This window comes from Nycticebus coucang, chromosome 5 (assembly GCF_027406575.1).
Source record: "Nycticebus coucang isolate mNycCou1 chromosome 5, mNycCou1.pri, whole genome shotgun sequence".
In the NCBI taxonomy this organism is placed as follows: Eukaryota; Metazoa; Chordata; class Mammalia; order Primates; family Lorisidae; genus Nycticebus; species Nycticebus coucang.
In genome coordinates, this window is record NC_069784.1 from 7,418,830 (window position 1) to 7,445,256 (window position 26,427).

Below are 26,427 nucleotides of genomic sequence, written 5' to 3' on the forward strand. Positions count from 1 at the left end.
AGAGAAACTGTAAAACAAGTCTCATATTTGAGCATCTGTTAGCTGTTACCTGTTGCTTTTATTTAAGTCTTATGAGAGAAATAAATCTGGGCTATAGCTTGCTAGCCTGAAATAAGAGATGGTAATAGAATACAACATTGATAAAGCAGGTACTGTCTGCAACCTGCCATTTAAGCCTATTGAGATTCTATTAATTTGTAGCTTTTCATGGATGCCATTGTGCCTCAAATTGAAGTCATTACAATAGGCAGCTTCAACCCAGAAGGAAGACTGATACACTAATGTATAATTGTCTGCAGAAAAGACAAGATTAAGGCCTTGCCTTCCCTCCAAAGCCCATTGTTTCAGAGAGCTCACCTGAGGTAGCCATTCTTTATTCAAAAGAGAGGACAATGGGTAGAGAACAAAAACCAGTAAGTAAAAACCCAGAGTCTTCAGAATTACAAACCCTGTCTAGACAAGATCTTTGTACTTACTTAACCATGGAACCTACTATAACTAAGTAAATCAGAACAGTACTGAGTTTCTGAAAAAAATGTATGGCAAAAGAAATTAAATTCTATACTGAAAATACTTGCAGCTCTTCAATTTCTAAAGCAACCTCCAGGCCCCCAAATCAATTATCAAGACTATGAAACTGCAGCCCTCAAGAAGAACAAGTCCTCTAATGTCCAATTCTGGTGTGGCCATAAATAATGACAGACAGGGAAGGTAATTTCAAAGGGAGGATGTAGGTGAGTTTCCAGATGTTCTTACACTTTTTTTGAAAGAAGGGAATGTTCACTATTACTATAAGATGGGTTTGGTAATTCCTACGGGGGGCAGGAACAACTTTATTTTCCATTCTATCCTCTGTAAATGAGAGGTTTTAAATGTTTCTATGCCACCTTCTATGCTGGGTGTGCAGAGGGTAGATACTTTGAATATTCGTTTATAGGATGTTAGACCATGAGGAATTCTAAGTGAGGTAATGTAAGTGAAGAAGATTAGACTACCATGAGGTATTCTAAGTGAGGTAATCTAAGTGAAGAAGATTAGACTACCATGAGGTATTCTAAGTGAGGTAATCTAAGGTAAGAAGATTAGCATCTACCATGGTAGCAATTTGCTTGGACTTTGGCTGCACGTAGTGACTTACTCCACACAGGAGTTTATTTCCACAAACATTCAAAGGTAGGAAGTCCCAGGCTAATATGAAGACAGTTTTCCACAATCCACGGTACTTACAAGCTTTCGTTATCGTACTCTAGAGTTCCAGCCATGATATATATAGATATCATATATAGATCTCATGACCTATCATATATAGAGATATCATATATATGATACCTATATATATAATTATATTATATATATTATGGTAGAATAATGAATCTACCACCCTATTAATATATATATTATATTATATATGATACCTATATATAATATAATTATATTAATTACATATGATAATTAATATATGATACCTATATAATATATATTGTGCTATATTATTATTATATTAATATATTATACTAGTAATATATTATTGTATTATATAATCATATATAATATTATGTATATTTATATATAGATATATATGATACGTATATATAATATATATCAATATATATATATGAGGTCTGAGAATTAAGTTCACAAACTTGTCCTAGAAAACGTTATACACTCACCATTGCTGAATGCCACTATGGCACACAAAAGCATATAGCAAAAATAAATGAGCACCACTCAGCAAGACATTACCACATGTTGACACAAACACAGCTATGACACACTGATATACTAAGGTTGTGAAACCTTACTAAGTTGCCTCTCTAGTGCTCCCAATGTAAGTGCATGGTGGTGAGTTCTTGAACTTAATTGTGAGACCCTTGTACAATGTGGGCCGTTTTCAAAAAAATACAAATATATATATACTCTCACCCTAAACTCCAGCAATTGTATTCCTGGTTTTTACCCAAATGAAGTTACAGTTTATTCCCACGCAAAAACCTGCAGACAGGTTTACAGCAGCTTTATTCCTGATTGCTAAAACTTGGAAGCAATCAAGATGTTCTTCAGTGGGTGAATGGATAAACTTCTAGACAATGGAATATTATTCCATGCTAAAAATAAAAGCAGCTATCAAAGCCATGACAATGAATAGAGCAAACAAAAATGCATATTACTTAAGTGAGCGAAGCCAGTCTGAAAAACTGCGTACCGTGTGAAAAACTGCGTACCAAGAATATGCCAGTCTGGGAAAGGCAAAACTATGGAGAGAGTAAAAAAAGGTCATTTGTTGCTGGGGTCAGGTAGGGAGGACAGAATGAACAGCCAGAGCACAGAGGAGTCCCAGAGCAGTGAGCAGCACTGTGCCACGGGCCGTGCTGGCCCATCTGCCGTGACAAATGCACCTCTGTGGTGCCGGCGTCCGGAGTCAGCAGTGCGCCATAGAGACAGGTGGCGGCACTCTGCACTTTGCTGTCAACTTTGCTGTGAACCTAAAACTGCTTTCATAAATAAAGTTTATTAAATTAAATAAGAGACTCAATGATGTGGCATCTGATATAAAACAGAAGGTAACATTTCTATCTTTATCTTATCAAAAATGTAGGTAAAACCTTTTTACTCATAATAAAATATTTTTAATTTTTTTTAAATTTTTTACTGCCTGTACTGGCTGTGAGTGAAAATAAAATCTTTTTAATTTTTATTTTGTAAATAAAACATATTTGGTTTTTTAAAAGTTTATAAACTGCAAGAAAGTAATAATTACCCAAATTCTACCACTTTAATAACCATTATTAACATCTTGATGATTATAACTTGATGTTTTTCCATACATAAGTAGCATGATTAAAAAGTTAATTGTTTTATATTTTTGTGCCCTGATGAAAATTATAACAAAGTGCAAAGAGTGTCTCAGATTTAAAATATATATAAACCTTTAGAAGAAAATATTGAATAATAATTAATGGAAAGGACTCACAAGAATAATGGTATTGAGAATATTTTATCTTATTTTATTTCAAAGTGGCACTCAACATAGCATTTATATAGTTCCACCAGTCTTATTTATGGGAAAAACTAATCTTTGGAAGCAAGATAGAAATCAATAATAATTTAACCAATTTAGCAATTCTAAAACAAATCTTACTTTAGTATAGCTCAATGCTGCATGGGATTATGTCAAGTGCTTCCTGGAATTATTCAATGCCATGAAGGAGCACCAGACGTGAACATGCGGTAAGTTGTAAATGGTTCCGAGCAAGAGGCGCCTTCCAGAGAAGTTGTATCAGGTTACGCTACAGATCATTTTCCTCTTTCTGTTGAGGACCAAGCACCTTCTCCAGTAGAGGAGTGAAGGTAGAGACTGTGAAATTCCAGACTTCTGCACACTTCAAAGAGGGAGGGTATTACTCAAGTACAAAGAAAAAGCTTAGACCCTGATTCTAGGAAGTGGATTGTAAAAGAAGCGGGTAATAACACCACGTGGACTGGATCTTTCTTTTCTTTCCATGAGGCTGAAGCAGCAAAGGTTCTTGGTCATCATGTTTTGAGCTCACACATGCTATCTGTCCATCACACCAATCTATTGCCTAAATCAGCTTAAGAAGCCTCAGGGTACTAGGACAGGGGGTGTCAGTAGAGGTTCAGTTAGAAGGGGTGTTAGGCTGCCTCTGGCTTAAATATTAAGGTAATCTCTCTCCCCCAAATCTCACTGCTTTGGGTTGACTCTCTCACCCTATATCCCTTCTAAAATTTATGTCTGAAATATAGGAAATACATGAAAGAAGACAATTCATGCAAAAAAAAAAAAAGCATAGGTAATGTAGAAATTATCTCTTAGTCCAGCTTAGACTACTACAAATTTACAAGAAATTTGAGGTCAAAGCCCAGGGAGGAACTGCTGTTCCTGCCATTACTCCTGTACATGGATTTCCTCAGCACAGTAACCTCCGAGGAAAAGCTATACCCATGCAGATTTTAAATATTCTTGCGTGTCCTAGAGTACCTGAATTTCCCTAAAATCTATCATGATAGTATATATTACCCTAAACTTGACCTCATTGACCACCATAATTCTGTATTTTTTACAGCCTAATCTGCAGGGGAGGAAACCACTCTCTAACATTGTAAGCAGTCAGTAATGTCCTTGGCAATGGTTCCTGTCCCACATCTTCAGTTCTGCTCTGACCCTGTTTCCTTTATCAGATTTCTTTCTTAAGGCTACTGACTTATGGTACCTAATGTACAGTTTATTCCTGCTCCATAAACTTTAGATGTTTATTTTTAACTTCGGGTTTAGCAACATGGCATTTCCTAGTGAGTGTAACTTGAACTCACTCTTCGGGCTCTTTCAGATTTAGGTTGCCCTGAATATGGGGGATGTGAAGCCCTTTGGACGAAGTACGTCTCCTCCCCAAACAGGAACAGATTCCGACACTGATTATACGTCATCTAATTATGGAACCTGGAATTCCATTCTTAGTTAACATTTTCCCGTTCCTTTGCTCACAGCATGTTTTTATTGTGCTCGTTGTTTTAGTTTGTTTTACAATAAATCATCAATATGAAATGCTGATGCTTTCTCGCCCTCACCCCTTTCCCTACTCCCCGACCCGTTCACTGTCCTTGGAATGTAAGTTTTCTCGGATCTTCTGGTAAGAATCGTCCTTACTACAGTTTCTAAATCCCAAACTCCAAAGCATAAGAAAATAAGTAGGTGAGTGGTAAGAATAATAAGAGAAAAACACATCTGGGGCGGTGCCTGTGGCTCAGTGAGTAGGGCGCCGGCAGGTCTGTAACCCCAGCTACTAGGGAAGCTGAGGTAAGAGAATTGCAGGTCTGTAACCCCAGCTACTAGGGAAGCTGAGGTAAGAGAATTGCCTAAACCAAGAGTTTGAGGTTGCTGTGAGCTGTGACACAGCACTCTACTGAGAGTGACAAAGTGAGACTCTGTCTCTTAAAAAAAAAATCTGTCAATTAGGTGAGCTGAAGAGGAGACTACAAATGAAGCTCTCATAAGACTGAAGGCTAATTTATACAGAAAAACAAAGGGCTCATCAAAAAGTGAATGTTACCGTTAAAAATAACTTTAGTTACTTTAAGATAACTGAGTTGAAGACAACTTCTATAGGATTCTGTGAATGGTAGCTAGCAACAATGGAAAAGCATAGGACAATGTGAATATTTAAAGTCTATGGAAGGATAATTCTTTAAAAAGTAACATTAGTAGTAATGTGGTTAGCAGAATTATTAAAAAATAGAAAAGAGATCTAGAAAAGTCTTTGTAATAAATATATTTTGGAAACCCCTGGCGAAGGTATGTTCTGTGTAGCCTCATATTATTAAACTTGGTAAAATGAATATTTTATTTGTATTGATGCACATACGATAGTCATTTGCCTTAACACTATGTACATATCAATATGTGTAAATTTATACACGCACACTAGTATATTCAAATTAATTATCAGTATACAACAAATTGGTTATCAATGCATAACATTTATTGAAAGTATTCGCTTATGTATGTATAAAACATATAAAAAAGCAGGTGGTGTGCTCTGAAATCACTGAGTTTACCTTGTACATAGGGAGCCAAAGATACTTCACCTGGATTTTATAATTGTATAGTGTTTGCATCATCTGGAGCAAATTAATCCAGTTGGCACTGAGTGCTGATGAGGGGAGAGTTTCAAGCAGGATGCAAGTGCCTTTTACACCTATGTTTCACACAGTGGATAACTTTTGTGGGATTTATAGACTTGAGGACATTCCTGTGCTCACTCTAGATACACGTCCTCCTTCACCCTGAAATCAGCCTGACAACAGTCTGGATACTGTGGTCCCTTCTCATCATGCTAATGTAAACACTTGTAGCTTAGGCCACTCTAATGGGGTCCCCACAGGAAGTTTGTTTATCACAAACACAGTGCTTTAGAAATTATCAAGAGATCACTCTAGTTGATTCTTCCATAATGCCAAGTCTTCATTTCTGCTTTACATAGTGCCCAAATCAAAAGAAAACTCCAAAGACAGAAACAGCAAACTTTGGGGTTAGCAGATTTGAAGTCAACTCCGAGCTATTACATGGCTTTTGGTAAGTTAACCTCTTGAGCCTTAGTTTCTTTATTATAAAAATGAGATAAAAATATCTATCTTATGGTGTTACAGAGGATAAATGACATACCACATGCAAATATCTAGCACAGTGCCTGGTACATAGTAGGCACTCAATAAATGTAAGTACATTTCTTTCTATTTCCATTGTGTCCTCAAAGAAATTTATGATTTAGCATAAAACATCGAATAAATGTTATACATAATTGTATAACAATATACAATTTATAACAATAAATTGTTATACGGAAGTCTTTAATAACCTACTTTTTTATATTTTCAAGTACTAAGTAATTTTACTTCATTACTACCACTTGCAATAACTAAGATAACATTTTATATCTATATATCTATATATTCACATGTAGAATATAAATCACAAAGTACACATATAAAATGGTTGTGGTATATTATTAAAGTGCCAGAAAATTATACTTGCACCACATCGTTATATGACTTTTCTCACATCAAAAAATATAATGAAGGCTATTTTAGATAAATTGAATAAATTCAGACTAATGCTACAGAAATTATAATTCTAGTATCTTAAAAAAATATTTCAAAGAGAAGTACTAAATTATTTATGCTTACATGTTTCCAACGTGCAAGCTTTCCTTTTATATGAGTTTCAGACTTGGAAAAGATATCTTTAAGGAGCATATCTTCATATCCTCTGGTGACGAAAATCCATTTTGTTTCAAATTCTCTAACAGTTTTTTCCTCACGTTTTTTATACACAAAAAAGGGGCTGAATACAAAGGGGGGAAAACTATTTATTAGTATTTTGCAACAAAAAGGAAAATGTGAAAATTACTCATAATGCACCATTTATAAGTCTTTTAAAAAGCATGAAAAGCAAAACTTATAAAGACCCATGATCCAAATAGTCATTATTTTAAGAGAATACAATCTCTCGTTACGTATTAATATTTTGTTCTTAGGTCTATTTGTCCCCAAAAGAAATAATGATAAGTTACAACGTAGTGCCACATTTCAGTCCTTTTCTACTGTTAAAGAAAGGTATAACAAATTATGGAAAAAATAAACATTGTAATCAGTAAAAATAAAAAAAAATTATCTTTAGAACATTTGAAACTGAAAATATTTGAAATTGGAGTTAACTCAGAATCAATGATAAAAGGTAGCTTTCTGGGTAACTTCGACCGTGGTTGAAAGTAAAAATACAGATAGATGTAAAAGGTATATGTATTTTAATAAAATTTGAAATGTTCATTTTAACATAGCCCTTAAGTGCCGCCAGGAACTACATTCTTTCATGTGGCTCATTTCATTAAATAAAGACTTAATAACAAGAGACTCATGAAGAAAGTATGAAAGGAAAGATAAGCAAATTTTCATTAGACTTTGTTTTATTATATGTATTAGTAGTACAATTACTATCAGACATAATGGAAAAACAGATATTGTCTTCATAATAATATATAGTATCATTATAATTTATACTATTATCAGTAATATGATAATAAAAATATAACCATTGACCTGGCAAATCAAATTCCAGATACTATTTCTAATGACATCATAATGTACACACATAAATATATGAATTTATTGGGTTTTCTACCTAGTTTTTTAATAATTTAGAGAAAATAAATACAACATTAGTATCCAACAAGAGAGAGCTTACCTAAGTAGAATATATCCATTCAAAGGAACAAAGGCAGCTATGAAAAATTATGGAATAATATTTACTGCAGAAAATGTAAACAAGCCTATTAGCAAATAGTAGGCAATTTTTTGGTAAAAAAAAAAAAAACCCTCATAAACACACATATGTACATATATACATATATGTATGCATTTATAAAAAGTGTACAAACTCATACAATTATCAATCTTTACTATTCCTTCTCTTTTACAGACCATTGCCCAACTCCTCACTCTTACCTTTGGTTCCATATTTTTCCCTTACTCAGATGGATATAAACATTTGCTCTTCTTTTCTATAAACATGGAAGTTTGTTAAATGTATACTTTTGTAACTTATTATTCTAACTCAATACATTACTGAAATTTCCAAGTTAAATGGATTTTAGAACTAACTGATTCTTTTGTTTGTTTGTTTGTTTGTTTTTTGCCAGGGCTGGGTTTGAACCCACCACCACCTCCAGCATATGGGGCTGGTGCCCTACTCCATTGAGCCACAGGCGCCACCCTCATTTTTTTTTTTTTTTAAATAACTGCATAGCATCATATACTTTTCTCTGTATCCATTTCAACGAAGGAAATGTAAGCTTTTTGAACTTTTTGCCACTACAAATAATATAATGTCTGTCTCTGTCTCACACACACACACACACACACCGTTTTATTTTGTAATATAAGTTCCAAGAAGTGTTATTGCTGGTGTAAGAGTGTATTAAGTGTGATTCTCCAGAGAAATAGAACCATATAAACACACACATACATACATATGTACGTACGTACGTACATACAAACATATATATAGAGAGAGACAGATTTATTTTAGGGAATTGTGTCACACAATTGTGACACAATTGGATATTTTCAGCAGGTCTGAAATCTGTAGAGCAGGCCAGTAGGGGAGAGTTGATGTTGCAGTCTAGAGGACAAATTTGCAGTTTGAAAATTCAGGCAGGGTTTTGATATTGCGGTCTTGAGGGAGAAATGCTTTTGAAAAGCTCAGTCTTTATGCTTAAGACCTTCCACTGCTTGAATGAGGCCCAGATGCTATGGATACTCAAAGCATATGGATTTAAATGTTAATCACATCTAAACAATTAACTTAACAGCAACGTCCGGACAAACATTGGCCGAACAACTGAGCGCTGCACCTTAGCCAAACTGGCATGCCCACGTAACCATTACAAATAGTATGATATGTCTTCTATTAACTTTAATGAAAATTGCCATTTGCTTTCTAGAATGAGTATTATACGTGTAGCAATATTCAATAGTAATAAAATCCTCCTATCCTCAAATCCTCATAAAAACTATTATTCCACTTTTAAATTGTCTACTGGGGGAAAATGGTATCTCATTGCTGTTTCAAATCGCATATTCTTGAGTATTAATGAAGTTAAAAATCATTTCATATGAATGTTGGAAATTCATGTTTCTTCGTCAGTGAGTTAGTTATCTATTCACATCATTTGCTCATTTTATTTCTAGTTGTGTTTTCCTTTATTTGAGCTCTGTACACATGCTTTGATTTGTACAGACAGATTCCTTTAAATGTAGCTAAATATATTGTCTATGTTTATACCTTAGTTACAGGAACTCTCTCCCACATCCAGGTAACAAAAATATTCAACTGAATTATCTTGTAAAGTTTTACATTTAATGCCTTAACTTATTTGAAATATATTTTTGTATGTAATATGCAGTAGGGAAACAATGGTGGTTTTGTTCAGAAAGATAACCAATTTTGCCACCATTATTTATTTCATAAATCATCCATTTCCTAACAAATTAATATGATGCTCCTATCATACTCTGAGATTCCCTAAAACCTAGTGCACAGAGATCTTTTAAGGGGCTCATTATTCTTGACCTCTGATTTTTCTATCCCTGTGTCAACACAGACTTTGCTTACTGTCAGTTGATAGTAATTTTTAATATTTGAAAAGGCATACTTCTTCAGTTGTTTCTTGCCTGTTCTAAAGCATTTATTTCCCCCCACCAGGAAATTTAAAAGGCTATTGCCCAATATCTCTACAAAACCAAGATTCTAGTCGAAATCACTTTAAGTGAAAATATGAATTTTTAAAGAATAGTTATTTGTATTATACACAATTCCCACCCAGAAATATGGTCCGTATGTATTTGTTCAGAGTTCATTCACTGATAAGAAGTTATTATGTTCTTCACAGAAACCATTTATCTTTTGTATGTTGTTTCTTAAATGTTTTCCTGTTTTATTGCTATGTTAAATAGGACTTTTTTTTCCATTTCTATGAAATTGTGATTTTGTTAATATAAAGAAAAACCATCCACTCTTAGAGAAGCATTTTGTATTCAGCCACCACCCAAATATATTAACTTTATTAATATATTTGGTTTACCATGTATACGAGTACATCACACACAAATACCATTTCATGCTTATTTTTTAAATGGTGGGCAGCTTTATCTAATTTTTAATAGCAATAACTTCCTATAAATTCCAAAATAATGTCAAAATTTGGTGTGTATATTGTATTAAAATTTCAAAATATAGGGTGTTCGTATTCAATAAATAGACCAGTATTATTTTTATTATAAATGCCTGCTGATTTTATTAAGTAAATGTTCAGGTACTCACTAATGTGATCACAGTTTTTCCATTAATTAATTGTGTTAAGTATCTGCTTATTACCCCTATATCCTGGAATAACCTTTATTTAATCATGATTAAACTTTTCATACATTGCTGGAGGTTATAATTCATCAGTGATAAATTTTTGTCTACACATATTCCTGATGCTGGAAAAGAATTTTCATTTTTATTACCTTGTCATATGCTAGAATTAAAATTATATCAGTCTTATAAAATGAACTGTTGTTTTAAAAACATTTCCTACATGCGAAGTAATTTAAATAATCTTTTTTTGCTAAAGATTAGATAGATTGCAGCAATAAAATCATCTGGGAATAGTGGAGTTTTTTTCCAATAGTAGTTCTGTGTTTTATTGTTTGCGTATTGGTCTATAGAGACACTATATTTATGTTGGGCAGTTTGACAGTTTGTGTTTACTTAGATATAATTCTTGTTCTGATAGGAAAGTGACATCCAACATTCTTCATGTCATGGCAAACAAATAAAATAATATTGTTTGTTTACTAGTGAAAACAAACTAAGCTGCTGTGGCTGGAAGTGACCTGTACAAAGATGTAGGGGATGGCGGCTGACCCAGGCTCACTCTGACTGCTACGTCATAACCCCTTATTGATATGTCAGTATGGCCCAGAAAACTCATTAGAAGTTTTACCCTAATTTTAAAATTTCATAGTTCCACATACTAGTCATTGTAAGTTTCAACCTTATTTGTATATGTGGTTATAACTTTCTTATTATTTTTCTCAAATATCGTGTCCAGATTTTGCCTATCTTATTCATTAGTCTTTTCCGATAACATACACTTGTTTTTTTTTTTTTTATTGCAGGAAAACATCTCAATGATAATTTTGTAGCATAAAAGAATTAAACTGAGGAAGGTGGAGGAAAGTAAGAGAATCTACTCAGTTTTATCCAATCATTATTTCCTAGTTCCAATATTTTGTTCAGCTGCAAAACTGTATTCCCTTTCCAACTTTTAAAATGTATTTTAGTTATTTTAAATTTAAAAAACACTAAGCCTTCTAATAAATGCCAGCAGTGCCAAATAATGTTTAAACATTTTAAGAGGCGTTATCTATGTGTTAGTTTTCTTTTCTTTTTTTTTTTTTTTTTGTGGTTTTTGGCTGGGGCTGGGTTTGAACCTGCCACCTCCGGCATATGGGACCGGTGCCCTACTCCTTGAGCCACAGAGCCGCCCTTTCTTTTTTCTTTTTTTAATTGTTGGGGATTCATTGAGGGTACAATAAGCCAAGTTACACTGATTGCATTTGTTAGGTAAAGTCCCACTTGCAATCATGTCTTGCCCCCAGAAGGTGTGGAACGCACCAAAAGTTGAATGGAATTATGGTTGCAATGTGTAGCATGACGTTCATGCAAAAGATGGCATTAACCAAATGAATGCTAATGCCTCCAGGAGACAGGCACGGATAGGAAGGCCTTTTCTCTTAGAATGTGTGTACATTTTTGTGGCATCCTCTGTCTGTAATTTCATCCATATTCTATTTGTCTTATATGAAAATGATACAGTACTTTTTGATTACTTTCAATTTTAGACCTGAATTTTTGATACAAGAATTAGTATTTCTGAATTTCCAGGGAAATTCTGGCACCTCTTTATGACTTGTTTCTTCTTTTATTGGAGGAAGAGTATTTGAACTGCAAAAGTCCCTTTATACAACATACAAGACTCAAGACTTCTGTAAAGGCTGAGTGAGGAATTCAGCAACTCCTCTCTCTACAGAGTAATTGTAAGACTGGACACAATTGTCAATAATTACAGTTTTAAAAATAGAAATTAACTGAAGGCAAACAACACAGTGAAAGGTATTTCTTGAAGAAAATGTATTAAATGCCAGTAAGGATGCTGGGGATTTGTAGCATTTTAGTCTGGTGCTATTCCTGCCACAAAAAGCCACCCCAGCTAGTGATTTAATGCAAAAGCATCACCACGGCATAGCAGACTGGGAGGATGGGCACCTTCCTAGCTGTAGGAAGATAACTTCATCTGGAGCAGAGAAAAGAGTGTTGTCAAAAACAAGGACTATCTCAGTGGAAGGCAAACAGGGAAGTCCACTAACAATCTCTTTCTGGAGTGGAGCAAACAATAGATGATACAGAAGTGAGATGATAAACAGGGAGGTCCCCCGAGCTTCCTGCTGTGTAATGCTGATGGTCTTTTTGTTTTATTATTTTTTTTTCTTTGTTCCACTGACCCATGCCCAGCATCACAATGTTAAAGAACAATGTTAACCATTGACATCTTTGTTTTGTTCCTGATCTCAGAAGGAATAATTCCAAAATTTCACTTTTAAAGTATGAATAGATGTGTTAAAAGATACTTAATTTAAGATTAGAGATGTCTCCTTCTAATGTTATTTTGTTTCCTTCTAATGTTTCCTTCTAATGTTATTTTGTTAAAAATTTTTTAATCTTAAATAGGTACTGAATTTTGACAACTGATTCATGTGCAAAGAGTGAGATACCTCTACAGGGATTCTTACAGTTGTCACTTTACAAAGCACTGTGTTAAGGAGACCGTGTGTACATAAGAATGATATCTTCCTTTTGCACAGTTCTGTGGCATATTGTTTTTCTAGTGCTGAGTAACAAATTCCACAAACTTAGTGGCTAGACTGGGCTCTTACATGGAGGCTCAGGGGAAAATCCACCTCCAGGCTAATTGCAGGGGTATCACATTCTTGCTGGTCATGGTCAGGCGGCACCCTCAGCCAGTGGGCTGGTCCCCGGCACCAGCTATAAGGATAGTAGGCTGGATAAATTAGTACTCAGGCCCATGGGTGGCAGTGGTGGTGAGTCTGGGTCCTTGGTCCTCCAGGCTGTTGTGATCACAAAAGATACAGAAGGAGAGATTCATAGGGCAAGGTATAGGTGAAGGACACGAAGCTGCCAAACAAAAACTCTATTTTTCTAAAGAGCTAAAGAGGACAAAATATGTGCGAGTTTCAGTCACTTTGATTCTGGGCCAAGTGAGGAAAGCCTGTAGCATTGTGTGTTAATGTAACTGACTTACTAAGGTGAAACTAACTTGATATTCCTGAAATAAACATATTGATTATGAGATACTACTTTTATCTATGCCCCTGTATCTTCTTTTTAAATATTTTATTCAAGATTCTCACATCTAGATTCAGGAGACTGACCTGCAATTTTCTTATGCAATGTTTGCGTCAGGTTTTGCTATCATAGTTTTATTGACATCTTAAAACATTTGTGTGAAATGATGCTAGATCTTCCTTAACTGTACATGAGCAAAGTCGTCTAGGTTCAAAGTCTCTTTGTGGAAAGAATTCCATTGAGAGATTTAATTTTTAAACCATATATAGGACTACTTGTCATTTTTACTTTTTATCAGCTTTAAATTTATTTTCCTTCAAAGAATTTTTCCACTTAATATAAAAATCATCAAAAATTGTGGTATACATTTGCTTACTGTATTCTTCTAATGTCTGTGGACCTGTAGCAATGCCAGTGTTTTTCACTCTTTATTTTAATAATTTGTGTTTTGTTTTTTTTTCTCTCTCTTTGCTTTGTTGGTCTTGCTGGAGCTTTATCCTCTTATTTCTCTTTGAAAAGAACCAATTGTTAACTGTAATCATTTTTTTCATGTTCATTTTCTTCTGTTCATTGGACATTTGTATTCCTATTTCACCAATTTCTAATACTGTTTTTCTTATACTATTTTTTTAACTTTCTGGTTACAATTTTTATTTTCATGAAATAGATGCTTAGATCTCTGAAATGCCAGCCCTCTCATTTTTTCCTATATGCATTTATATTTGCTAGGCAATAAGTATAATTTTATCTTTTACTTTCAAATATTTTGTGGCAGAGACTGCTGGACACCCTCCAATTCCAATTGTCCCTTTTGTTCTTAGAAACAGCAGCCAGATTTCATCCAGGTGGCAAAGCACCCAGATTAAAAAAACCCTATTACTTAGTTGCCAGTGTGCCAAAATGATTCAGTTCTAGCCAAGGAAATTAAGAAAGGAGAAGCATGGTATTCCCAATTAAGCTATTAAAGTGGCTGATTTAGCAGGGAAATGTACCCTTTCTGCCATTCAGAACTGCCCACATCTATGACTGCACACTGGCAAGCCATTCTGAACCACAGGTGACCTTAGGGATAGAATACACAAAAATAGGAAGATAGATAGATTGAGAAGTTAAAGGAAGCACACTGATTTTGTGTAGAGTCCAACTAGACTGCTTGAACTACAGGGAGGGAGGGAAGGAGGGAAGGAGGGAGGGAGGGAAGGAGGGAAGGAGAGAAGGAGGGAAGGAGGGAAGGAAGGAAGGAAGGAAGGAAGGAAGGACTCTAGTTTAAGCCAAGGTATTGGGGGGTTTCTGTTACATAGAAGTGAATCAAAAGACTAAAACATACAAATATACTATTTCTTCTTTTTAAACAAATTATCAAATTCACTAAAGCTTTCAGAAAAGTGTAACGTAATAGTGGTGACTAAAGGCCTCTTTATCTTGTTCCCAGCTCTGAATAGGATCACATATTATGCTCTTATTTTCTTCCGACACATATATCATCATATTTAATCATGTTTAATAGGAAATAGAGCCTAATTGTCATAAACTTTACCAATAATAAACTCTTAAAACTGCTAAAACCTAGTTTATTAAAATACTGGCATTCAGATAGCTCCTATATTAATAGTATCTATATAAAGAAAGTTACAATCTTATAATTCAAACAATAACATAGTAAGAAATTCTTCTTGGAAAATAAGGTAAATAGGTCTTTTTAAAACTTCCACTCACTATACTTAACTCTTTTGACTGTTATGTGCACGAAATATTCAACTATTTGAAGTCAACTATTTGAATTTACCTAAAGTAATTATTTTGGTATTTAAATATCCAAGTTCCCCTAAGGCATACCTCTTGTGACATGACTAAGAGATTTTATTTTGGCCCCTCATAATTTTTAAAAATAAATGTATTTAATAAATATCATCTAAAATGTTAAAGCCCCAGAAGTTTTGTTTGTCAGAAATAGTTGGTAAATGGTTTACATGTTTTCAACACGTAAACACTATAGGATCATACTTGTGATAGTGACATAGTCTCTAAATCTAAACAGTTGGTAAATAGTTTACATGCTTTCAACATGTAAACCCTATAGGATCATCCTTGTGGTAGTGACATAGTTTCTAAATCTCTCCAGATCGCTTCATAAAAATAGAGATGACAACTAGATGGCCAAATTTTTGAAATATCTATAACCATACTATGTGAAAAGATATCCTCAGGAAATCCAAAATGCAGATAAATCAGGAAAAAAACACCGACACTGGTAAGCCCAGTAAGGGGTTAGCAATTATGCCAGAGGAAACAGATGGAAGCAATGAGGCATTTGATTAAAAAGAAAAAGAAAAAAAAAGAAAATTTTCTAGTTTAAGCCAAGATATTGGGGGATTTCTGTTACACAGAACTGAATCAAAAGACTAAAACATAGAAATATGCTATTTCTTCTTTTTAAACAAATTATCAAATTAATCAAAGTTAGACACTCCCAGGAAAGCATGGAGAGCCTATTGAAGAACAGAAGCTAAATCCTAGAGAGGTTTAGTGTGTGAATACAAGAGATCTCTGGTAAGATCTGAAGAGTCTGGGGTATTCTGGAATCATGAACCCACAAAACTAACCAGCCAAAACCCCTATGGTCAAAGCACAGACTGAGGCCAGTCTGGGGATACAAACCAAATTATACAGCACGCAGAAATAGCGAAAGAGAGAGAGAAAAAAGATCCACAACAAAAAGGGAGGGCACCTTGGAAAGAAAGCCACAATATTTTTTGGACACTACACAAAAACAACAAATGAAGCAGTTTTAAATCCTGAGATAAGAAAACCTTCTCCTTAAAGTTCATGAAAATTAACTTCATAAGAAGGGCAATAGAGAAGGACCACCATCTAACCCTAGACAGAGTTACTGCAGAGGAAGAGGGGAGTAAGGAGCAGAATGACATCACCGCAGACCAGGAGAGCAGCCAGAAAGGAAGCATAAAACTGCAACACATTCTTCAAAAATGAGCTAAAAGATACCAAGAGGTTATGAACAAATTAGAAATGTAGTGTTTTTATTTATTTATTTATTTATTTTTTGTAGAGACAGAGTCTCACTTTATCGCCCTTGGTAGAGTGCCGTGGCGTCACACAGCTCACAGCAACCTCCAACTCCTGGGCTTACGCGATTCTCTTAACTCAGCCTCCCGAAAAGCTAGGACTACAGGCGCCCACCACAACACCCAGCTATTTTTTTGTTGCAGTTTGGCCGGGGCTGGGTTTAAACCCGCCACCCTCAGTATATGGGGCCTGTGCCCTACCCACTGAGCCACAGGTGCCAGCTCAGAAAAAGAATCACTATTCAAAAACTCAGTTTAGATATAAAGACTAAACTGAAAGGAATGTAATTACAAATGAACAAGTAGAAAATGCCCTAAGAGAAAGAAAAGATTAAAATAAGAAATATTTTTAAATTAAAAAGAAAATTAGATAACTAATATCACTCATAAATAAATCTAATTATTCAACAAAGTATTTTAACTAAATATGTACAGTCTAGCAACAAAAACTTTCAAAAAAATCTTGAATTTTATTAAATATGCTGATTATAATATATACAACAGTCCTGAAAGTATTTTATCTGTATTACAGGATTAAGCTAATAAGTACAATTATTAATAATATTGGTCAACAGAATTCTCATGGCAGAAGGGAGGTATCATGTTGAATGAAGGCAGTAAAGAACCTTCTGTATTGTATTAGCATTCAAGGTATTAATAAGAAATCATGATAGAAAAAAAGAGTCTATTTTGTACTGTATTTGCTGAAAGGGCCTAGGAACCATCACACCCCAGTAACAATGAACACATCTAGTTTCCAGATCTTCATTTCCAAATACCATTCTCTACTGAAAGAACTGATCTCTCTGGAAAAGCTGATTCCAGAGCTGTGGCTGGGAAAGCAAAAGGAGAATAGAATTTAGAGTATGTTACACAACAGCAGCTGACATCCACACATTTAACATGCAAACTTTCGTCTTTGCATAAGTGACCACAATGGCCAATGCATAAAAACTGTCTCACAGCGGACACATTTCCTAACCTATCCATGCAGTTTACATTATTAATGCTACATCTGAAAAAAGAAAAACACAGGAAAAACTGAAAAGGTCTGTCTCATCAAATGATATAAAGTGCATTAAACTATCTAATATGATGCTTCACACATACTGCACATTGAATAAATGTTTGTTTCCTGAATTGTTTTGCATTCCTTTACTGTTTTTACCACCCACTAACCCAACCAGTAATCCCCACTGGGAACTCAACATAGCTACTTTTACTTACGTTTTGAAGATAGACAATCTGATGAAAATATTTCATCCTAAAACAAAATGTACTTCTATTTCTTCTTATCATTCATACGAGAAATAGTACCACATGGCATTAATCATAACTTTTAAATTTTAGCCTGTATGTAATATTTCAGTTTAAGTGAAGATTTTCAAGCAAGATGCAAAACAAGATAGTGTGGAAAGACATTTGTCATGGCTAGAAACAGACACCTAGGAGGACTCATCATTTCATCTGGGGTAAGTCTAGGGAGAGGGTGTGATTCCAAATATTGATTCATTTCCTTCACATTGTCAAATTTCTGGGCACAGAGTTTCTGGTAGTATTCAGAGATGATCTTTTGTATCTCTGTGGCATCAGTTGTTATTTCCCCTTTATCATTTCTGATTGAGGTTACTAGAGATTTTACTTTTTTATTTCTAGTTAGTCTATCCAAAGGTTTATCTATTTTATTTATTTTTTCAAAAAACCAACTCCTTGTTTCATTAATTTTGTGAATGATTCTTTTGTTTTCAATTTCATTAATCTCTGATTTAATTTTGGATATTTCTTTTCTTCTGCTGGGTTTAGGCTTAGATTGTTCTTCTTTTTCCAATTCCATTAGATGGCTTGTGAGTTTGTTGATGTGTTCTCTTTCTGTTTTTGGAATGTAGGCTTCTAAGGAGATACATTTTCCTCTCAGGACTGCTTTTGCTGTATCCCATAGGTTTGGTAACTTCTGACTTCATTGTTGTTATACTCAAGGAAGTTAATGATTTCCTTTTTTATTTCTTACCACACCCAACTGTCATTCACCATAAGGTTGTTTAACTTCCATGCCTTTGTGTGAGGTTGAGCATTTTTGTTGGAGTTGAGTTCCACTTTTAGTCCTTTGTGGTCTGAGAAGATGCACGGTAGAATTTCAATTCTTTTGATTCTGTTGAGTTTTTTTTGTGTCCTAGGATATGATCAATTTTGTAGAATGTTCCATAGGACAATGAGAAGAACGTATATTCTTTATTTCTAGGATGGACTGTTCTATACACGTCTATCAAGTACAGTTGTTCTAGGGTCTCATTTAAATCTCTTAACATCTTTGTTTAATTTCTGTTTAGAGGATCTGTCCAGCTCTGAGAGAGGGGTGTTGAAGTCTCCTGTTATTATGATGTTATAGGATGTCATATTGCTCAAACTAAGCAAGGCCTGTTTCAAGAATCTGGGAGCATTTAAATTGGGTGCATAAATATTTAGAATTGAAATGCCTTCTTGTATTTTTCCCTTGACCAATATGAAGTGACCATCATTATTTTTTTTTGACTTTAGTTACTTTAAATTCACATGTATCTGAAAATAAGATTGCAACCCTTCTTTTCCTCTGAATTCCGTTTGCTTGAAAAATTGACTTTCAACCTTTAACTCTGAGTTTTAATTTGACTTTTGATGTGAGGTGTATTTCCTGCAGACAGCAAATAGATGGCTTGTATTTTTTGATCCAATCAGCCAATCTATGCCTCTTCGGTGGGGAATTCAAGCCATTGACATTTATTGAGATAATTGATAAGGTAGTAGCATTCTATTCATCTTATTTTGTGAAAGTCCATTGATTAGTTTTGTCTTTTGCATCATTGTGGAAACTAGGTTCTGTCCCTTAATTTCTGGGTGTTTACTTTGTTGAAGGTCCATTGTGATGGTCAGTGTGTAGAAAAGGTTGAAATATTTCCTATAAAACTGGTTTTGTTGTGGCAAATTTCCTCAATGTTTGCGTATCAATAAAAGATTTGATTGCTCCATCAATTTTAAAACTTAGCTTAGCGGGATATAGAATTCTGGGCTGGAAGTTGTTCTGTTTAAGGAGATTAAAGACAGATGGCCATTGTCTTCTGGCTTGAAAAGTTTCATTAGAGAAGCCTGAGGTCACCCTGATGGATTTTCCCCTGGAGGTCAGTTGGTGCTTATTCCTGGCAGCTTGCAAAATCTTTACTTTTGTCTTGACTTTAGATTCATCACAATGTGCCTTGGAGAAGCTCTATTTGAATTGAGGCGACCAGGGGACTGATATACCTCTGAAAGGAGTATGTCAGAATCTTTGGTGACATTTGGGAAGTTTTCATTTATAATATTCTCTAGAATGCCTTCCATTCCTCTGAGGCATTCTTTTTCCCCTTCCGGGATACCTATAACTCATATGTTTGAACGCTTCATAGAGTCCCATAATTCTGACAGTGAACAATCTGCTTTCTCTCTCTTTTCTGCCTCTTTAACTATCTGAGTTATCTCAAGAGCTTTATCCTCTATCTCTGAGATTCTTTCTTCTGCATGATCTAATCTGTTGCTGATACTTCTATTGCATCCTTAAGTTCCCTAAATGACTGCTTCAGTTCCTTCAACTCTGCTATATTCTTCATATCGTTCAACTCTTATTTGATTCTGTTTTTGGATTTCCTTTTGGTTATTTTCCACTTTCTCAGCAATTTCCTTCATTTTTTTTTTATTGTTTTCCACTTTCTAGGCAATTTCCTTCATTGTTTTCATTATCTGTTATTTTAAATTCCCCTTCTGTCATTTCTAACATTTCTTTTTAGGAGGAGTCCTCTGCTGTAGCTACCTCACAATCCCTAGAAGGGGTTACTCTGGACTGGTATTTCATGTTACCAGGATTTTTCTGCTGATTCTTCTTCATGAGTGCTTTCTTGTATCTGTTTCCTTACCCTAATTATCCTTTCATTTCTTCTTGCTCTTTGAAGTTTTATCTTTTATCAAAATTATCTTTTACTTTTATTTATAAATATTAGCTGTCTATTTCTTGAGACTTAAAAAAATAATAAGTTAACTGATGACTCCATACTGAATCTCAGAGTCAAAGCATTGTATAATAGACATACTCTTATTTGACAATGTGAATGTTAGAATGTTATCTTCTTTGCATCATTATTATTGCTTAATATTTTGATGCAGCAATTTTCTGATTCCTTTTCTGATTGTATTTATGTTTGTTCATTCTTTATGAAGTTTTTGTTTCTAGTCCTTATCTTAAACATTGTTATTGTTAACAAATTTTAAGCCTTTTTAATTTTCGTGAAGGCAAAAAAATGGAAACCTAATAAATACATGTATATGTAAAAATAGAAAGACGGGGGGGGGGAGAGAGAGAGAGAGAGAGAGAAAAAAGAGGACTAATCATTTGGACTCCAGGGTTGTGGGAGTTCATAGGTGCCTGCCCGGGAAGTTTTTTCTTATTTCCTGGCTGTTGCTTGCACTTTCTCAAAGATGACTCCAGAAATACTTTTTCTGATTTTGTCTCCCCTAGCCTCTCCATTTATGAATTCAACAATTTCTGAGCACCCAACACATGTCAGGCATTCTGTTAAGTGCTGGAGATGTGAGTGGAAAAAAGAACTATAGTCTCTGTGTCTCACAGAACTTACGGTGCATCTGGAGAGACAGATAATTACACAGATAACCACAATATAGTGACTAAGTACTCGTGACAACAAAAGGGTTTGATGAACATGGTAGAGGCAAATGACACAGATATTTGTCCTAAGCAATTGCAAGGACATTGGAAGATTTTAAATTGGTGAATAAATTATTAGATTTTATATTTTAAAAAAATTACTCTGTGCATGCTATGGAAAGTATAATATGAAGGGAGTAAAACTTTCAAGGAAAGTTTCCCCTGGAGCCAAATAACAGAAAGCACATTATACATGTAACAACAATAATGATATTTTTAAAAAACTCTAATAAGAATGCAATATCTACTTTCGATAGATGCTATGTGTTTTATATTCAAAATCTCAGTTAGTACAAGCAAACAGAGAAATGAGTACCGCTAATAGCCCCTGCTCTTAACAATTTTACAGATGAGGAAATTCAGGTTTGGAGTAGTTAAGTCATGTGCCTAATGGCAAAGAGATTTAAAGAAGGAATGAATTCAAATCAGTCTGCCTCAAACCACTGTGATACATGACTCTGACATCTCGTCCTCACAAAAGTCATCCAAACTCAACTCAGACATGCTGAGTTCTCAGAGAATCTTCCCAGGAACAAAGTTTTTTATCTCATGTTATGTGAAGATCAGACTGAGCCTTGATTTTAAGAGAGAAAAACTAAATCCCAAGGACATAAACCCAAGACAAGTCTCTTCGGTTAGATGATTATACACAGTATATACTTAATTTACTTACACAAGACAGAAATAATATTTTAAATAAGTGTTTGTCAGCAACTGTCTGATCCTTTTCCCTATTCTTTATTCCAGACGACTTGACTTGTCCCCACTTATGAGAGCATTCTCTCTCATGCTTTGACCTCAGTTTGAAAAGTATATAAACTACTTCCTCAGAGGTTGCAGGTGCTTTGATACGGTCAGTTCTGCTACTTGTCCCTCACACTTGTTTCTCTTTATCTTGAATATTGTCACCGAGGAGTTAGCACATACAGGCTAACGTAGGAGGCCATTATCTCTGCTTTCCCACAGAATGCTGAATCTCATTTCAGAGAAACTTACTTGTTTGTTTGTTTTTGTTTTGTTTTGCTTTGCTTCAGAAAATGTTTATTGCCCTATTCTAGACCTATTACAATCCTACCTGTATTTCAGGCATTTCCATATTAAGAAATTTACCATTTACAACTGAGAATAAGATATATGAAAATGTTCATTTATTTTTTCATATATTTGATGTTGCTATGACTAACACATATAAATTGATGACAGAATATCCTGTCTTATATCAATAAGTATGATATTGAGATCTTCTAGCAAAAAAAGTTTTCCTGTATTTGCAAAGATTAGGTACTGCAAATTGTGCAAGAAACAAGGACAAAGTAAAAAACAACTAAGGAAAGAATAATATAGATTGATATGGTAGCAGGTACTTCAGCAAATATACCTAACAAAATATAGAATCTCCATATATATGTTTCCTGGTTTGTATTTCTATTCTATCTCATTGTATAGCTCATGGCTTATATTTCTACTAGATTCCATTTCGGGAGAGAAATTCAGTATATGTTTTTGATATCTTTAAGTTTAATAAAGTCTTTCAGAATTATTCTCACAATTTACTAATAAAAACTTTATTAACTGGTTATCACATGGTCAATTAAAAAAAAAGTCTACCTTCCAGGGATGAAGAACCTGTGGACCTAAGGAAACTTATGGCCTTCCTGGTCCTTAAATGGAATCTTTTCACTGAATCTAAATTTTACATAACAAATCCTTTCGTTAAATAAATGAAATGAATGCAGCAGAGAAAGATGAAGTTTTTCCTGCCTTCCTTCTTCAGTGCTTAAAAAATATCAACCTTGAATCAAAAGGTTAGAACTTCCCCGCTGTCACAATACAAAAATGCAAATTATTGGAGAATTGATTTTATCAATTATTTTCTTATTTCTTATTTCAATATTCAAATAGCAAAGAAGACAAAACATACCTCAGTTTTCTTCTAACTAAGAAACCACGTATCCATCTTTGAACAATCAAAACTGGTGAATTATGAGCGAGAATTTTATTAATCTTTGAAATAACATATGTAACATTATTAATTTCATCCTCATAGGTTGCTCCCTGTATGAAGAAAATATGTTCAAACATTTTTATCTTTCATCAAAATATTTTCAAAAAATATTTTAAACGTGATAATCTAATGGTATGAAGAAACTAAAATAATTCTTAGGGTCTCATAATGAGTTAAATAATAAATTAATTTTCATATTAACTTCATTAGAGTAAAAGAACAAAAGTTACTAGCATCAAATAATATCAATTCTCTACACAAATGCAGGATTCTTGATAGTAACTTTTTCCATTATGGATTCTTCTTCCAGTGTGATAACATACGTATAAAATTTTGACTATAATCATTCCTGATCTCTGAAAGATAGTGGCATGAACACATGTTCCAGGGAACTCCAGAAGTATCCTGTGGATATCCATAAAGAACAATAATATATGTTGGATTCATATAATAATTTACATTAGTTTAAAATTTTGTTGTAGCTTAACTAGATTTTGGATACTTTTTGGGGAACATATCACATTTCCATGGAAATGATATCTTATATTGCCCTTAAGAAAGATCTTTCCTGAAAATTCTTAAGTGTCAGATTATAAACTCATTATGTCTCATTGAGCTATATTTTGAATGTGGGATAATGCATCGAAAAGTTAATATTTACATTCTCTTCTGCATCTCTCCTAAAGATCACCAATCCTGTAACATTCAAAACACAAATCAAGGACTCATTGCTGATTAGTAAATTTTTTGCTAACAACAATACTAACTTCAAACCCTTGATATTATTCAGTACTCTTTTAAGTTCTTTCCCTAAAGCTTCCTAACATCCCATTTTCTTTGTCACAGAGAAAAACAGGGCCATCAAGTCTGAACTTCATCCACCAATTCCCCTCTATTCCCTACAAATTTAACTATATTCCTATTTATTCTTAGTAGAATATTCCTCTACTCAATTTCATATTAAAAATATGTAATATCTTCAAGTCCAAGACTGGTTATGAGTCCCATCCCTCTATTTTTTTTTTTTTTTTTTTTTTGGAGACAGAGTTTCAAGCTGTTATCCTTAGTAGAGTGCCATGGCGTCACAGCTCACAACAACCTCCAACTCATGGGCTTAAGCAATTCTCTCAGCCTCCCAAGTAGCTGGGACTACAGGCACCTGCCACAACATCCAATTAGTTTCTTGGTTGTAGTTGTTATTTTTTGGCAGGCCCGTGCTGAATTTGAACCCACCAGCTCTGGGGTAGGTGTTGGCGCCTTAGCCGCTTGAGCTACAGGCACCACCCACCCATCCCTCTATTTTTAATTACTTTCCTTCTACTGGCATTATCCTGTCATCTGTGTATAAATATGATAAAACTTCACTTGTGCTTAAATGCATACATAACAATAAGCACACATACCCCAACTCTACATCCTTTATATTTAGTTTTCATTAAGAGACCAAATTCTTGAAACAGAAATTCCAAATATGCTTCTCCTACCTTCTCCCTTCCTATATTTGGTCCACTGGCTTGTATCTTTATTATCCCAGGATAACTTTTTTTTTTACCTAGTTAACATTGAACGTTCCCTCCCTGAAACACTTCACTTCAATTCTATACACCACTCCTCTCTGTTTTCCATTAACTCTTATTCAATTCTGGAATGTTAATGCCATGTTCATCATTTAAATGGTATGTTGACAAGAGTTTTCTTTTTAATATACACAAACTCTCCAAATCCATAGATGTAATACTCACCTTTCTGTTGCTAGACATGACATCTCTCTTGAGCTACCTAACAGTCAAACTCACAGCTAGTTACATTTAACTAGCTCCGACAAGAACCTTCTCTCCCCACTTGCTTTCTCGTATCTTCTATCTTAGTGAATAGCATTACTAATTATCTAATCCAGGAACCCCGGAATCATTCTAGGCTCGCTTTTCATGTCTCTGTATATAAATGTTACTAGATCCAGAATAGTCAATATCCCACATATTTATCTAGACTTCCTTTTTCTTCTATTTTCTGCCATTGCTTTACCCCATGTCTTTATCACTGTTTTCTTAACTTACTAAAATATTCTTAATTGGTATCTGAATTAATTTCTATTCCATCTACTCTCTCTAAACCATAATATGCTCTATTGTTAGAGTGAACATTCTAAAATGCAAATCTGATCATATGCTATTCCTGCTCAGCGCATGTCATTGATGTACCACTGAAAGGCCAATTACACATTTCCAGACCTGGCACACAAGGTCCTTGGTCTAGTCCCTTCCAACCTCCTCAGTCTCATCTCCCTTCATCCTGCACAGGAATACCCTCAACTTTGGCAATCTCCAACAACTTACACTCCTGAAAATTGCCTGATAATCAAATTTCAATGCTTTTTACAGATGCCATTTCTGTTCCTTGAACTGTCTTTCTCAATTATTTGTCTCACTAACTTAGCATCTCAGTTCCTTCTTTCAAGAAGTCTTTCTTGACATTGGTCTGAGTTCGGCATTTTCCTACAGCATTATCCTGTGCAATAACTTGCCACATTCAACATTCATTTTAAATTTTGCATGAACCCTGTTTTCCTGAAAAACACTGGGCAGTTATGAAGTCTCCTCATCACTTTCTTTCAAGACATGGCTTATTGCAATGCCTTCCCCTATGCCTGACTGAGATGCTAGTCATGGACGCCCTGCTTGTTTACCTAGAAGGCCTGACACAGACTTTCAAATGTCCATTCTTTATGTGTTAATTATTAGCTGAAAAGTTCTGTCCCCACTGATCAATTAGGAAAAAAAAATTCCCTAAGGCCAACAATTGTTTTTTTCTTCATCCCCTAGGACCCTGATCATCAGCCTACTCTCATCCTAAACCAACACAGCACCTCTGCTCAACAGCTCCTGAGAACAGGTTAGTCTCAGGATAAAACATTTTCTGCTCTACGGTCAGGTCATGCCACTTCTCTTCATTTCACATCCCGATACCTAGTTATTTCTAGCCTTCTTTATTCCTGCCCACACTTAAAAAGAATTTAAAAATATAAAAAAACTTTAAAAGCATTTGCAGATCCTATGCCAGAACGTTTTGCCACAGTCCCTTTCTCTCATTTGCAATAAGCCTTTTGAATATTCTCTCTTTACTAAGTCAT

At 34.5% G+C, this 26,427-nt stretch overlaps 1 protein-coding gene across 1 annotated transcript in view; it reads right to left on the reverse strand.

The window, feature by feature from the left end:
• LRRIQ3 (leucine rich repeats and IQ motif containing 3) overlaps positions 1–26,427 on the reverse strand; it is an 80,087-nt gene that overhangs the window by 39,222 nt on the left and 14,438 nt on the right. Inside the window, exons 4-5 of the mRNA XM_053592764.1 lie at positions 23,214–23,347; positions 6,700–6,856 (exon numbers count right to left, since the gene is read on the reverse strand). Coding sequence (XP_053448739.1) covers positions 6,700–6,856; positions 23,214–23,347 — 291 coding nt within the window. The remainder of the gene's footprint in view (positions 1–6,699; positions 6,857–23,213; positions 23,348–26,427) is intronic.